Source organism: Lupinus angustifolius, unplaced genomic scaffold (genome assembly GCF_001865875.1).
Source record: "Lupinus angustifolius cultivar Tanjil unplaced genomic scaffold, LupAngTanjil_v1.0 Scaffold_243_14, whole genome shotgun sequence".
Taxonomy (NCBI): Eukaryota; Viridiplantae; Streptophyta; class Magnoliopsida; order Fabales; family Fabaceae; genus Lupinus; species Lupinus angustifolius.
This window is the reverse complement of record NW_017727213.1, coordinates 7,199-22,676: the sequence shown is the minus strand read 5'-3', so window position 1 is coordinate 22,676 and position 15,478 is coordinate 7,199. Positions and strand designations below refer to the sequence as shown.

Below are 15,478 nucleotides of genomic sequence, written 5' to 3'. Positions count from 1 at the left end.
TTATTTATATATGCTAAATTCTAACGAATGACTAATGCGTTACTTGGGTGGTGTAAGACATCATCAAATATTCAGAAAGATAAAAAAGTTTAGGGTTCAATTCTCAAAAATGATACTTGTTGAGAAGAGCAACCACACAAGAGAAGAACAAATGAGTAGTAGATTCCTCCACCTTACCACAAAGAGAGCAAAGAAGGGTGTCGCGAGCAATTAGTCCACTTCTATGAGAAAGGTTCACTCTAGTTGGTAACCCATCCAAGGCAATTTTCTACACTAGGCATTTCATCTTTGCCGGAGCATTACAAGCCCATAGTCTTTTGAAGAAGGCAAGACCGCAACTTCCATCCACCTTTTGTAGAGTTTGATAAGCATTCCTAACCGAGTATTTTCCATTCGTATCATGAATCCAATTCCAAGAGTCATCAGAGTGTTGTTTAGGCACAATTCCATGGAGTTGTCTAAGGAGTTCTTCAAAATTCTTCATATCCCAAGAAAATAAGTTCATTCTCCATCTCAAAATCCACGACTAAACCTTGTTATTCCATGCATCCAAGGAAATAACAGTTGCCTCTTTGTCCAAAGCCACCTGAAATAATCTGGGAAATGAACTTTTGAGTATCACTCCCCACCCATAAATCAGTCCAGAATTTTATAGAAGAACCAAAACCTAAAGACCTACGGATACCATCATTTATCCAACCACAACCTACTCCTTCTCTATTTTGACTAAGATTCCCTAATTCTCTCCATCAAGCAGAACCCCTCCTAAAGCACTCTAAGTCACCATCCCCTGTATACCTTAAAAACCCATCCCCATACCTCGACTTTAACACTTTCACCCAAAGAGAGTTTCCCTCAAACAACAATCTCCATCTCCATTTACCTAACAGAGCTAAGTTAAAAAGGAATAGATTTTTAATCCCAAGACCTCCTACAGCGCAAACTTGACTCAACTCTTTTCATTATATCGTTTCTTGAGCATGTTAATACTATATTCAGATGCAGTACAAACTGATGTAGTATGTATTTCCTTACTTTGCTATCATTTCCCAATAATACAAGCATTGTTCTCAAAAGCTGAAACATATGTATTGTGCAAAAAACAGTAATCAATTTTAAACACAAGGTACCAATTTTGAACTATTTTTTCGGGTTCACCGTCGGGTTCGGGTTACCTGAAACTCGACGGATTCAGGGATGATATTGTTAATTTCAACCACCCCAACAGGAATTCCCAAAAAATTAAAAGGGATGGAGCCAACAACACAATACAATTTATCCATCGCCTTCATAATAAAGTCACTACTTGAGTTTATACCCATAAAACAACTTTTGTAAAAGTTAATTTTCAGCCTAGAAGCCAATTTAAAACATTTAAGGATACTTTTTAGCACCATAATATTATGCTCGGAATTCTCTCCAATTAGAAGGGTGTCATCTGCATATTGAAGGTGAGAAATAGACACTGCATCCCTACCAACCTTATACCCAAAATAAATGTTCTTTGTTACTGCCATTCTGATGATGCCACTAAGACCTTCAGCAACAATGAGGAAAAGAAAAGGAGCTAAAGGATCGCCTTGTCTCAAACCTTTAGCCATAAAAAACTCTTTGGTAGCACTCCCATTTACCAAAATGGACACGGAATTTACTTGAAGTAAATTCTTTATCCACAACCGCCATTTAAGACAAAAACCCAATCTCTCCATCATATAAATGAGGAACTCCCAATTCACTGAGTCATAAGCCTTTTCGAAGTCCACTTTCAGAATGAAGCAATCTCCTCTCCTCTTCTTCTTAACTTGATCAATTACTTCATTAGCCACAACCACTCCATCCATGATGAATCTACCTTTGATGAAAGCAGACTGACAATCAGAAATAACCAAGTGGATTACCTTTTTAATTCTAGCAGCGAGCAGCTTCGAGATAATCTTTTGAATACTTCCAATGAGGGAGATGGGACGAAAATCATTGAGTCCCTGCGGACTTTTTTTTCTTTGGAATAAGAACAATAAACGAAACATTACATCATCTAGGAAGGTTGCCGAACCTATAGAAGTCATCCACCAAGCTGATCAGGTTATACTTAAGGCAATCCCAGAACTTTTTGAAGAAAGTAAAATTATAACCATCAGGTCCAAGACTTTTATCACCATCACAACTCCATATAGCTTCCTTGATTTCTTCAACCTCAAATTTCGCAGTTAAGAAAACATTATTCTCATCAGACAAACAGTTAAAATCAATACCATCAAGAGAAGGCCTGCTCTGATAGTTCTCATCAAACTTATCCTCAAAGAATGTTGAAATGTGACTTTTAACTGCGATAGGGTCATCAATCCACTCCCCATCAATATCCAAACCTGTAATTTTCTTGAAACTCCGATTTTTTTTATAGATAAATGAAAAAATTTAGAGTTAGTGTCACCTTCACGTATCCATTTCTGTCTAGATTTCTGCCATAGAAGATTATTCTTTTGTCTGGAAAGGCGCCATAGTTCAGCAGTATTCGACTGTCCAGCTTGGACATCATTCTCAGATAGACTACATGTGCTACATTTGGCATCAATAAGATTGATAGCCACCACCTTGTCCTCAATTTGTCTATCCAACATACCGAACTTCTCTTTATTCCAACACTTTAAGACCACTTTAAGTTTCTTTAATTTCTCCTTAAACACAAAAGAACCCCTCCCACTGAAATCTAATTTATTCCACTCATCAGTGACTAATTGACCAAATCTATGATCAGAAAGCCAATACTTGTTTGTGCGGAATGGAGTCGGACCCCAATAGGAAACATCATTCTTGAGAAGAATCGGACAATGATCTGAAAATATCCTTGGAAATTGAACGAGAGCACCCCATTTAGTCAACCATCCATCATTCACTAGGAATATGTCAATCATACTCATAGCCTTCCCATTAGAGAGATACAAGTAAACTTTTTTCCATATAGCGGTAGATCAAACAACTCCATGTCAAAGATAAATTGCTTAAACTCCTCACAATCCTTACTATAACCACGACTAGCAATGCCTTTTTTTCGTCCTGTTGAATAGTTGAATTGAAGTCGCCAACTAAACAACATAAATCACCATCATGGCCCAAAAAGCACTCTTAGCTTCATCCCAAAAGTTATGTTTTCCATCCAAATCACAAGGACAATAAACATTCATGATATGAGAAAACTCATGCTGCAAAGCCCATTTACCTTTAACTAGAACAAAGTTTGTCCCACTAGAGATGTCCTCAGCAAGGAAGGTGTCCTTGTTCCATATACTCAGAATACCTCCAGAGTTACCGATAGACGACTTAAAGGCCCAATCAAAATTATCACCGCCCCATAAGGATGAACACAAATTCCTCACAATATGTTGCATTTTAGTTTCTTGAATACAAATGAAGTTAGGTTTATATTTCCAAACCAAATCTCTGATCTCCTTCTTCTTCACTCTCCCTCCCAGACCTCTAATATTAATTGATATGATCTTCATCAACAACTATGTGACTCCTTCTATCCGCAGTACACTTCCCATGATCCATTTGTTCCATAGCAGCTAGACTTGCAATTATATTTGCCTCATTTCCATTCCCATTAAGACCAATCTCTTCACCTATCTTCCACATTTCTTCTGCCTCTTTAAAGATTTCCTTGCCAGTTGAATTAGTAACCTTGATCAAAGAGTCCCCCACGAAAGTCTCATTGAATCCAGAGGAATTCACCTTAACACGCGACAAGGACCCACCAGGAAGATCCTGTATAGAAACTAGAATGGCTGAATTTGAAACTGGAATGTCTCCAAGATCAATACAAAAATTATTCCAATCCTTAATATCTTGTTTTTTCTTTTCCTTCTTGGACACCTTCAACCTCTTCTTTTTATTATCTAACAGTACCGGCCTTTTAATAGAGGGAATAAGCTTTTTTGATGATTGGGAATTGATAGCTTTCTCTTGCTCAGAATTAGGGACTGTTGGTGCAAGTAAAGGAACCATGTGGGTCCCAACATTAATAGGTTGATGTAACTTGCCTTCATCCCTTAAATCACGTGGCAAGTTAATATTGACATGGGAAAACTCCACATTAATAGGTAAAAGAGGATTTGCTCCTTCATTAATGCCAAAAAGTAACCCCTGGCCCACTTCCTTTTCAATAGGCACCGTAAACCTCACCAAAATTGGAATTTTGAGAATTCATCCCATAATTGCAATGAATTAAATGCTCACCAATCTTTTCCTTATCAAATAATGGAGAACCGAAAACTCCACCTGGCTCTTGGTCCCCACTCCCTACAATAATGGGATTAGAATTATTCTCCACAATTAAAGATGGAACAATGGTATCACCACCCCATTATCACCCTTTACGGCAATCACCAAATTTTGAGAAAGAGCTTTAATTCCATCATCGAAACCAGAAACAACACCAGGGACCACCGTCTCCCCCTCTTCCACCTTCTCCGAGCAAACAGAGGCCCATATATCCAGTGACCGCCTCATGTCTAACGAGTCAGACACCCAATCCATGGATCCCTCCGCCAACCCTCCTAACTCCGTCGATCCATAATCGGAGGAGGAATCACAACAAGACTCCTCCTCCTTAGTACCCATCATAACCGTCTCGCCACCTCCTTCCTCCCAAACATTGATATCAAAGAACTTCCCGTTTATCTTCACTGTCAAAGAACTTTGAATATGCGTCTGCACAGAGGTTTTGATCAGAAGCCTGCATCTATCAAACCTCAGTCTCCGAGTGGTTGCTTCATCAGCCGAAAGCAGTGAGCCAAAACTCTTTACCAAAGATTCGAAGAAAAGTAAATTCCACGCATGTAGGGGAACTCCATAACAGTTTACCCAAATCAATCTGTAATCAGCCACCAAATCTTCAGACCACGGGGATAAAGACAAGAACCAGTTTTTGAAAAAGTCCTCTGCAGCTTGCACAATCTCCTGAACATTTTCCCCTTCTAAAGGTGCTAAAAGGACTATACTTCCACCCATAGGATGCACTGAAATTGAAACTATACATTCAGACTTCAATAAGGAAGGTATTAAACTGGCCTTATCATGGTCTGAAGTTCGCCCCACCAAGCATTTGGACTTTATGTGTGTATTGTAAAAGATTAATCTAACTTACTCACGTTGCATTCGATAAAGCAATGAAACAAACTTAAAAACTACCAACTCCATTTCCCCAAAGAAACTCTCATAAGCTGGTCTAGAAAGATTAGAGAAAAATGTCTTATTGGGGGAAGTCATTTTTAAAGCGACATTATTGTTAGCAACATAAAATTTCCAGCACAATTTGTCTATGGGTCAGAATTTGTCTATATAAATAAAGTATAAGGTATCACAAGATGAAGGAAAAGGTGGCACCTTTTTGTCAAGAGCAAACACATAGAGTAAAACCCAGCCAAACAACCAAGCAAATCTAACAAATAACAAAAGAAAAGTAAGCATGCACAAGAACTAATTGATTGTCCCAAATATACTCAAATGTTAACCTATTTTTTTGATACATTCCTCAAAATAGGACTTCATGTCACTAATTAATTCATAATGAACATTTAATATGACAGTTAAATTAATTATGAACACTGAATATGTATTAAGAACCCAAGTATTCAGAATCACACTAAAAGAAGTCAAGTATGCATTTTGTATGTTGTGGAGATTCAACAAGCATGCAAAGTCATTGTGAAATAACGCAAAAGACCTCAAAAACAAGCTAAGAGCGAGGATTTGAACACTGTGGATTTGAGCAAATATGTTTTAGGGTTTGAAATGCGAACTTTTGCTTTGAGCGAGAACACTGTGGAGAAATGAAACTTTTTGGGGAAGAAATATGGTTTGGAGAGATGAAAGGTGTGGAGAAGAAAGGGAAATGGTGAAATGAAATGAAGAAATGCGGGAAACAAAAATTTACTTTCACACATATATTCCCATTTGTAGTAGTCATAAACTGCTGAAATTAAGAAATCAATAATTATTCCATAGACAATATTATGACGGGTATACAATACCATCATACAAACCAAACAGCTAGGAATTTAACGACTTTTAGCATTAAAAAACGTACAGAAATAATTATATACAGTAACGTGTTTTAATGACCGCCACTAGTAAACTAATGCTAATAGAACCATTTTTGTAGTGTTTAGTTTGTGTTATTATTATATTATGTTGTTATCCAAAGTTTGGTGAGCCAAGAGGATAAGATATATAAATATCTTGTTAGCAATATCTTAACTTGCTTACCTACTGTATTTTCTATCGTTTGAAAGGAGTTGAGTTAGACTAGATAATGCAATTTTTCTATTCTACCCTCACAATTGAACACCATTTCCATCATTAGTGACACCACTACATCAATAGCATTATTGTGTGGTAAAAGAATAAGAGTTTATCCTACTCATGTAACATGACATTCTAAAGTTTGTTTTTATCCTGTTTAGGGATATAATCTTCACAAGTTAAGGTGTATGTTACAACAAAGTTGATTATTGAAAAGGAGAAAGACTCTATTGGAGACGGGACATCTCCAATTGAAGAGAAGAGTATGCTTTGTAAAGAGAGTTGTTGTGAGTCTTATGTAGTTGAGGGTTTTCAATGAAGCTAGAGTCAAGGTAGGATTTTGGAAGATTGCTTGTATTCACAAAACTCATGTCAAAGCATATTAGTGAAAGACAAGCCTCAAATTTGATGAAGGGATGTAACATCAGTGGGTGCATGGTTGGTGTGAACCAAGATAAACCTATGTGTTTCACTTTTCTTTCTTAGTATCTTTACTTTCTGCCATCTTTCTTAGTATCTTAACCTTGCACACACTCTTACGTTATTGCGATATAGAGATATTGTTTCTAACATTCTTGATTTTTACATTTTCTGTTAATAGAACTAGTTAATTGATTAACATAATTTATGCTCTCTCCTAGTTAATCAATTAATATTTTCGACTCACATTTTAATTTTCTATTAATTGAAGCTATAGGTGTGTCAAGCCCTAGCTTTCCAACAAAGATATCATACTTTTATTTTACTCTCTATCTTATCATATTTCTATATCACCAAATGAGCCCTAAACATTTATATACATAAAAAAATTATTTATTAAGCAAGGAAAAAAATAGAGTTTAATATTTGTCCATTTTTTGCACTAATATATCTTTTACATGTACTTTTATTTTAAGAATATTGACAATAAATAATGAAATGAGAGTATATAAAACTTTTATGATGAATAAACATAAAATCAAAAAAACAATTGCCAATAATTTCCAAAAGATCAGAAGATAATATAGTAAAAAGTAAAAAGTAGTGATATTTCATTCTTAAGAAATAAAAATAGTGTGTAATATTTATTTATTGTCATAATAAAGATTTATATATAATTAGAGTGATGATCCATTTACTCAAAGAGTAAGTTTTTTTTTCTAATTTACTCATCATTCTAGCTATCAATTCTATGGACATATAATGATTTAAATTTGCTTACTAATTAAAATCATTAAATTTCCCTAGAATTGAGAATATAATGATGAATAAATTTAATTAATACATTACTCATTTATATTCTTTTAAGAGTATAATGTTTTTCCTGGTGTGAGGAGATAACTCCCCTCCTCATACCAATTGCACGATGGCACATGTCACACCATTTTAATATTATTTATTTTATTTCCTATTTTTTATATTTTATTTTTATGAAAAATCATTATCTTCTCTCACCAGAAACACAAGGGTTTCCATACCAACTCTTCATTTTCACCATTCCTTGTTTCTTTCACCGAGAACTTCAGAGAAAAAATTTTCATTCATTCAAGCAGGTTCTCCTTCACTCCTCATTCATTCACAAAAAAAAAAAATAGAATCACACTCATTCATTCACAACAAACATTTTCCTCATCAATCTCACCTTCCCACTTTCATCAAGCTTTTGAAGGTTTCTTTTTTTCATTATTATTCATTTTCCTTACTTATTTCTTCAATTATCCATCTCTCGTCAACTTTTTCTTAATTCTTCTCAAAACATAATCCCAATTTCATGTTTATACTTCATTTGCTTATAATTATCTATAGAACTTATTATATATAATTTGACTTTATTACAGATAATGGAGATAAAGTTTAATGAAGATAATATTTCCTAAGATGATCAAATGCCGGATAATGGAAGAGATGGATGAACAAGTGCAATCCCGAGTTCAAGCAAATTTTGAAAAGAATGAAGCCCCACATGTCGGTATGACATTTACGACTGATAAAGTAGCTTATGATTTTTATAATTCATTTGCATTCAGAGAAGGTTTCTCCATTAGGAAGAATTGGAATTATAAAGCAAGGAATACTAATAGGAGTACTTACTCTTGCCCTACACTGCCTTGGGCATTGCCTCTATACACAAGAGTAGTAGTTCCATTTTAATTTCTTATTCATAAGTAACAATAGGTGATTGACTTATTATTACCATGATATTCCAGTTTTAGTTGATAAATTACCTGATATGTGGTTCTCTTTGTTATGGGTATGTAATACACGATACATTACCATGTTAAATATCTGTAAACTAGGGGTATCTTCAGTAGGTTTTTATCTATAATTTTTTTGTGTCAGAGATATAGTTTCCTAGAATTTTGCCTGAAGCAATCCAGCTCCGAAGCAGAGATGTTTCTCATACAAAACCTTGGATTATATGACCCTAATCATGAACTCATTGATAAATTCTGAAGTTACATGGAGTTGCTACCAACAGATGTTTTGGAAATAGCTTTTTAGATTCAGATCATGTAGATAAGTATTAGTGTTAATTGAATTGAAGTCCTCTAATGAATAATAAAATCATGTCATCATTTTTGAACTTTCAGAATTTAAAATATCCAACTGAACATTATTATGAATCCAACTGAACAATTTTCAAATGAAATGCTTCTTATGCCACCCAAAAAAAGTTCTCTGTCAAAAAAATGAATCATGGAGCATCCCATGTTGTATTTACACTTGCTTATAGTTGAGAAGTTTAGAGAATAAAATGGAGAAAAAGTGAAGCAAAATCCTAACTCATTCCCACTAGTGCTGCATTCTCTACACCATCTTGTTCTCAATCCATTGACAACCCAAAAATGTTAAGATCAATCTCTTCAATGCTCCAATGTTTTGAGGGCAATAGCTCATATGATGATCATCATGTTTTGAAGGCAATAGCTCTTCCAAGATAAACACTTGGCAAAAAGCATCAACTGCTATCAACTCTTCTGTATCAATTTCATCCTCAATTGAAACAGACATGACCCTGTTGTGTCTTCGCGTCCACTAAGTTCAGATATATTGAAGTCCAAATATATAATAAGTTATGTAGATAATTATAAGCAAATGAAGTATAAACATGAAATTGTGATTATGTTTTGAGAAGAATTAAGAAAAACTTGATGAGAGATGGATAATTGGGGAAATAAGTAAGGAAAATAAATAATAATGAAAAAATGAAACCTTCAAAAGCTTGATGAAAGAGGGAATGTGAGATTGATGAGGACAATGTTTGTTGTAAATGAATGAGTGTAATTCTAATTTTTGTGTGAATAAATAAGGAGTGAAGGACAACTTGCTTGAATGAATGAGAAATTTTTCTCTGAAGTTGAGAACTTCATAACATGGGTGAAAGAAACACGGAATGGTGAAAAATGAAGAGTTGATTTGATATGGAAACCCTTGTGTTTCTGGTAAGAGAAGATATTTATTTTTCATAAAAATAAATATAAAAATAAGAAATAAAATAAATAATATTAAAATGGTGTGATATGTATCATCGTGCAAATTGGTGTGAGGAGGGGAGTTAAGAATAAATATTATACTCTTCTTTTAAAGCATCAGATAATTGATAATTGATAATTGATAATTGATAATTGATAATTGATAGAAGATATAATAATGTATACTCTTATCTCTAATCTTTTGTCACTTATTAAAATCCAACAAAACCAAATCATTAAAAATTGTCAATAGTCACGGGTCCGGAAGTAAGTTAGAGCAATAGCGAACTACTCTTTCCACTCTAAAACCACTGTGATTCTTCTCCAACCCATTGAACCTTGTCTCTATCAATGGCGGCCGCAGCAGTTGCGGCAGTTACAGAACCAAGAAAGCAACCGCGCCCCGGAAAGGGAGGCTTCGAGGCTCATGGCTTGAGCGAAGAGGAAGCGCGTGTACGAGCAATCTCTGAGATCGTAAACTCCATGGTAGACCTCTCTCGTAAAGGCCAAAACGTCGACTTGAACGCGCTCAAGTCTGCCGCGTGCCGCAAGTACGGCCTCTCACGCGCCCCCAAGCTCGTGGAGATGATCGCGGCACTCCCTGACTCCGAGCGGGAGGCGCTGCTGCCAAAGCTCCGGGCCAAACCGGTTCGAACCGCTTCGGGGATTGCGGTGGTGGCGGTTATGTCGAAGCCGCATCGGTGTCCGCATATCGCGACTACGGGGAATATATGCGTGTATTGCCCTGGAGGACCTGATTCGGATTTTGAGTATAGTACTCAGTCTTATACTGGTTATGAACCAACTAGTATGCGTGCAATTCGAGCAAGGTGTGATTTTGGATATCTTTTATTTTATTTTATTTATTGGCAAATGTTAGTATGTAGTATTTGTTGTGGGCGAGACTCGAACAATCTCCTTCACTCCATCCCTTCTCCTTTAACCATCAAATCACCTTATAACTATTTTTTATTTTATTTGCCATGAGTGAGACCACAACATCCTTCACTCCATTCCTTAAATCCCTCCTTTATTTTTATTTTTGTTTTTGTTTATTGCTTTTTTCAATTCTTTGTTTGAAGTTTCTATTGGTTCTGGTTTTTATGATTGAATTTGATTTGAGTTAGGGTCTGTGAAATATTAGAGTGCAAGTAGTTATGTGATGAGTATGCTAATATAGTTTGGGGTATGATAGACTACACAAGTTTAGGTGTTAGAGAGAAAAAAAACTTGCATATACCCGGGTAGTTGCACCGGGTTTATGCATTAGGTTTATACTTACACCGACCTCTTGTGAGATTTGACTTAATTATACTTGGCACTTGTCTTATTTTATAAATTACATTCATCAACCTGATAAGTTATAGGAGAGGTCTGTGTAATTTTAAACGTCACCTTTTAGATGATGTAAGGGGAAGGTAAGTGAAATGATGACTATGTATCATGGGAGATTGGTGAAATTTATGAAACAAGAGGGGTGTCGTGTATAATTAAGCCAAACATGATGTCAGTGTAGTTTCCCTGACTAATTATCATTGTTAATTATTAGCTTAGAAATTATTGCATAGAAGTAGAGCACCCAAGAGTGCATGTTGCAAATTGCATAATTGATTATGGTAACCGATTACCCAGTGGGATAAAGTGTTGTTGTTATGGTAACCAATTACTAATCCACTACAGTTTAATAATTATCTGCTAATCAATAATGTGATTGGTTAAGAGCAAACGACTTGGGTGTTCCAATTTTATGCTAAAATATCTTGGTTTATAATTGCATGATAGTTATAATTAATTTATAATGTGATTAGCCTACTGCACCAACTCCATGCCCTGTCCATCTTTTGCTTATGCAAGAATTTCTCATGGAGCCATTGAAAGTTGTTAAGTGGAAAAAGTTTTAAAAGGGGCATTTTTAAATGTTTATTTTTTTAAAGGGTTCGTGGGAAGGTTATCACGAGGTCCTGTTTGCTTTTGTTTTTGAACATTCTTTGGAGGACTTAAATTGTACTCACTTTATTTCATTTGTTGTGTGTATGTGTGATGATATTGTAAAACATATGCCCAGTGAAAATTTTTCACACTGATTTCTTTGGCATGGTGTAATTGCTTCCTTGGCTTTAGGTATAACCCATATGTCCAAGCAAGAAGCAGGATAGATCAGCTTAAGCGTTTGGGTCATAGTGTAGACAAGGTTTGGAGCTCAATTTTGAATCAATTATATATCTTCCATTTTCAATGTGCTGAAACATGTGTATAAGTGCTGATAATGTCCTTATAAAGTATGATTTTGTTTCCAGGTTGAATTCATCTTAATGGGTGGTACTTTCATGTCACTTCCAGCTGATTACCGTGATTACTTTATAAGGAATCTTCATGATGCTTTGTCTGGACACACTTCTGCCAATATAGAAGAGGCAGTGGCATATTCTGAACACAGTGCAACTAAGTGTATTGGCATGACAATTGAAACGTAATTTTATATAATATATGAGTGTCTATGTATTTTTTATTTGAGCGTATTAATAATTATTATAGTGGAAACTTTTGTGAGATTTACATGGCAATAGTGTAATGTAACACATCATTTAGCAGCTTACTGAGTTATGAAGTTCTTGATTTTATCAGTAGGCCAGATTATTGCCTTGGCCCTCACTTGCGACAAATGCTTTCTTATGGCTGTACACGTTTGGAGATTGGAGTCCAAAGTACATATGAGGATGTTGCTCGTGACACCAATAGAGGTCATACCGTGGCCGCTGTAGCCGATTGTTTTTGCTTGGCAAAAGATGCTGGTTTCAAGGTTTGTTTTCAGCCTCTCACATCAATATACCCCATGCATACCTTCAAACCTTCAATGGCAAAAGCTGCTGTGTCCTTGCAAACTATTCTCTTATCCTTTATTCATGTCTTTGTAGATATAAATCTTTTGATGCTTAATCCTACACTCAAATTTGTTTATATTGCCTGTGTGCTCTCATCTTATTTATCTATATTCAGATGGGCTTTAGATATATGTAGCAATATAGTTAGCCAATTTTTTGTCATGGCCTATTGTTTGTGAATATTTTATACTTATCTAACTGTAGCCCTTTAGAACATATTTTTTGTCATGGCCTATTGTTTGTGAATATTTTATACTTTTCTAACTGTTGCCCTTTAGAACATAAGTTGGGCTAGTCGTGAATGATATCAAATCTACTCCTTGTCATTTTGTTTTTCCTTAACATTTTTTTGGCTTTTGCTTTAGGTTGTTGCTCACATGATGCCTGATCTTCCAAATGTTGGTGTTGAAAGGGACATGGAAAGTTTCCGGGAGTTTTTTGAGAGCCCCTTGTTTAGAGCAGATGGGCTTAAAATATATCCCACACTTGTAATACGTGGAACTGGGCTTTATGAGCTCTGGAAAACTGGCAGGTACATGTCAAATGTGTTGTATTCTTGGGCATAAGTTTTCTGAATCTCCAATCTTAGTATTCATTGTCATTAGCATAGAAAAAATCCCTGTGGAAATAATTTTTTTATTAATACAATTATAGGTACAGAAACTATCCACCTGAGCAACTTGTGGACATTATAGCAAGGATCCTTGCTATGGTACCTCCGTGGACACGTGTGTATAGAGTTCAGCGGGATATTCCCATGCCGCTAGTGACATCTGGAGTTGAGAAAGGGAATTTGAGGGAGCTAGCATTAGCTCGAATGGAAGATCTGGGATTGAAATGCCGTGATGTTCGTACCAGAGAAGCTGGAATTCAGGTTATTATACAGCGCCAATTTTATTTGGGAATTTTATGTAACAAAGAGTGCGAAAGCATTAAAATTTGGAACACCAACAACCATTTTGTATTTCTTTGTAGGATATTCACCACCAAATTAAGCCAGAAGAGGTGGAGCTTGTTCGTCGTGATTATATGGCAAATGAGGGTTGGGAAACATTTCTGTCTTATGAAGATACACGGCAGGTATAACCTCCCTGCACTAGTACTTGGTTGCCCATTTCCATCCTCATGGTCTACGTTCATGCAAATATTCCAAATATTTCCTTCTTCTAGCCATCTTTTTAACTTGTGAATTGTGACATGCAAACTGGTATCGAAATGTATATGCCTTTGGCTGGGTGTGTATTCTACCTCATTGGTGAACCGAGAGGGATATGTCTCAACCTAATCTTCACTTTAATGCAAATATTTTGCTGTTTCTGAGTACAACCTTTGTGCTCTCTGCCTATAAACAGGATATCCTTGTTGGTCTATTGCGGTTGCGAAAATGTGGTCGGAATGCTACTTGTCCAGAGCTTATGGGCAAGTGTTCTATTGTTCGTGAACTCCATGTTTATGGAACTGCTGTACCAGTTCATGGACGGGATGCTGACAAGCTACAACACCAGGTAAATTGTATCATTGCTAATGCAGAGATACATGCAATACTTTAAGAATGTTCAATTGATCTTATTCAATGAAAGAATCTGATTAATGTTACCTAGTTTTTTGTTTTCATAATTAGGAATTTCTGCAGAGCTGTCAAGTGTATCTAAAAAATTGTTTATCCAATGTACAATAACTTAGAAAAAGGCACATGTATATTATGCTGTAGTTCTCTTAGTACAATAGCACATAGTAACATTTCCTGGTTTTGTTCTTCTAATTAACCTACTTCCAACCAAAATAATTGTTAACAGGGTTATGGTACACTTCTAATGGAGGAGGCGGAGCGTATTGCTCGGAGAGAACACAGATCTACAAAAATAGCTGTAATTTCAGGGGTTGGTACACGCCATTATTACAGGAAACTAGGATATGAGCTTGAAGGGCCTTACATGGTGAAATTACTGTAATATCTAATGATAATTATTTGTTATGCAATTTTGTAGCACGCGTCAATGATATGTTTTATAGGCCTATCACAAAGGTTGCCTCCCCCATTCCTGATTTTGAAAATTTGGATAACGTTATAGTTCACTATGTTTCTTCATATATTCAATAGATTAGATATCTATTTTTTTATGTAGAAGTTGAATCAAGTCTACTACCATGTCATTGGTGTCACTATATGTTGCAACTTGCAACATTCATACACAAATTGTCTGTATAACATGTGAGTTTGGCAATGTAGGAATTGTTTCAACTAGAGGCTTTAGGAGTAAAATTTTAAGGAGGTGGAAATTATTGGTTTATGGATAAAAAAATTAGAAAAGCTTGAGGGGAGTGAAATTTCTTATCTTTAGGGTAAATATTACCCCATGTTTAATTAGGGAAAATTTCCTCCATTCTTCTTCATTTAATCTTCTCTCTTGTCCTTTCTTTATTTCTGGAGTTTGGAATATTTGAATCAATTACAAATTTTGAAATCCCACTTAATTCAAATTACTGCACAGGTGGTTGGAATTCTGGTATTTCTAAAAGTTTTTTCTTCCATGGCCAATTGTAAGTAACATCAATTATAGGTCAATTGCATAAATTTGAATGTTTCAACTTAACAACTTCTTTAACTTACCAAGCCGTTTATAATAACTCGAGAGGTTTTTTGAATATACAAGGAAGGTTAAATTTACATTAGAATGTATTCTCCAAGTTAAGAACCACCTCAACTTTTCACTCAGCCAACATCCAAGATCACTAATACTTGCTTCCCTATATGGGCTTACGTTGTAGAGCCTATTATACAAGACTTAAAGTTTTTCATAATCTAACCACAAATCATGCTAGAAGTTTGGTTTCTTCCACTCC

General features: G+C 35.5%; 2 protein-coding genes across 2 annotated transcripts; one reads left to right on the top strand and one right to left on the bottom strand.

The window, feature by feature from the left end:
- Positions 1-268: 268 nt before the first annotated feature.
- LOC109340748 lies at positions 269-3,386 on the bottom strand. The gene is made up of 6 exons (XM_019578479.1): positions 3,102-3,386; positions 2,432-2,921; positions 2,090-2,366; positions 1,395-1,998; positions 1,176-1,286; positions 269-478 (listed from the first exon to the last, which is right to left on the bottom strand). The coding sequence occupies exons 1-6, from the start codon at positions 3,384-3,386 to the stop codon at positions 269-271; spliced, it is 1,977 nt and encodes a 658-aa protein (XP_019434024.1).
- Positions 3,387-9,986: 6,600 nt separating this feature from the next.
- Positions 9,987-14,687, top strand: LOC109340747 (elongator complex protein 3). Its single transcript, XM_019578478.1, has 9 exons — positions 9,987-10,582; positions 11,874-11,943; positions 12,050-12,222; positions 12,378-12,552; positions 13,000-13,166; positions 13,289-13,508; positions 13,610-13,714; positions 13,987-14,139; positions 14,431-14,687. Exons 1-9 carry the CDS (start codon positions 10,104-10,106, stop codon positions 14,584-14,586), a joined length of 1,698 nt encoding a protein of 565 aa, XP_019434023.1. The 5' UTR covers positions 9,987-10,103; the 3' UTR covers positions 14,587-14,687.
- The last annotated feature ends 791 nt before the right edge of the window (positions 14,688-15,478 follow it).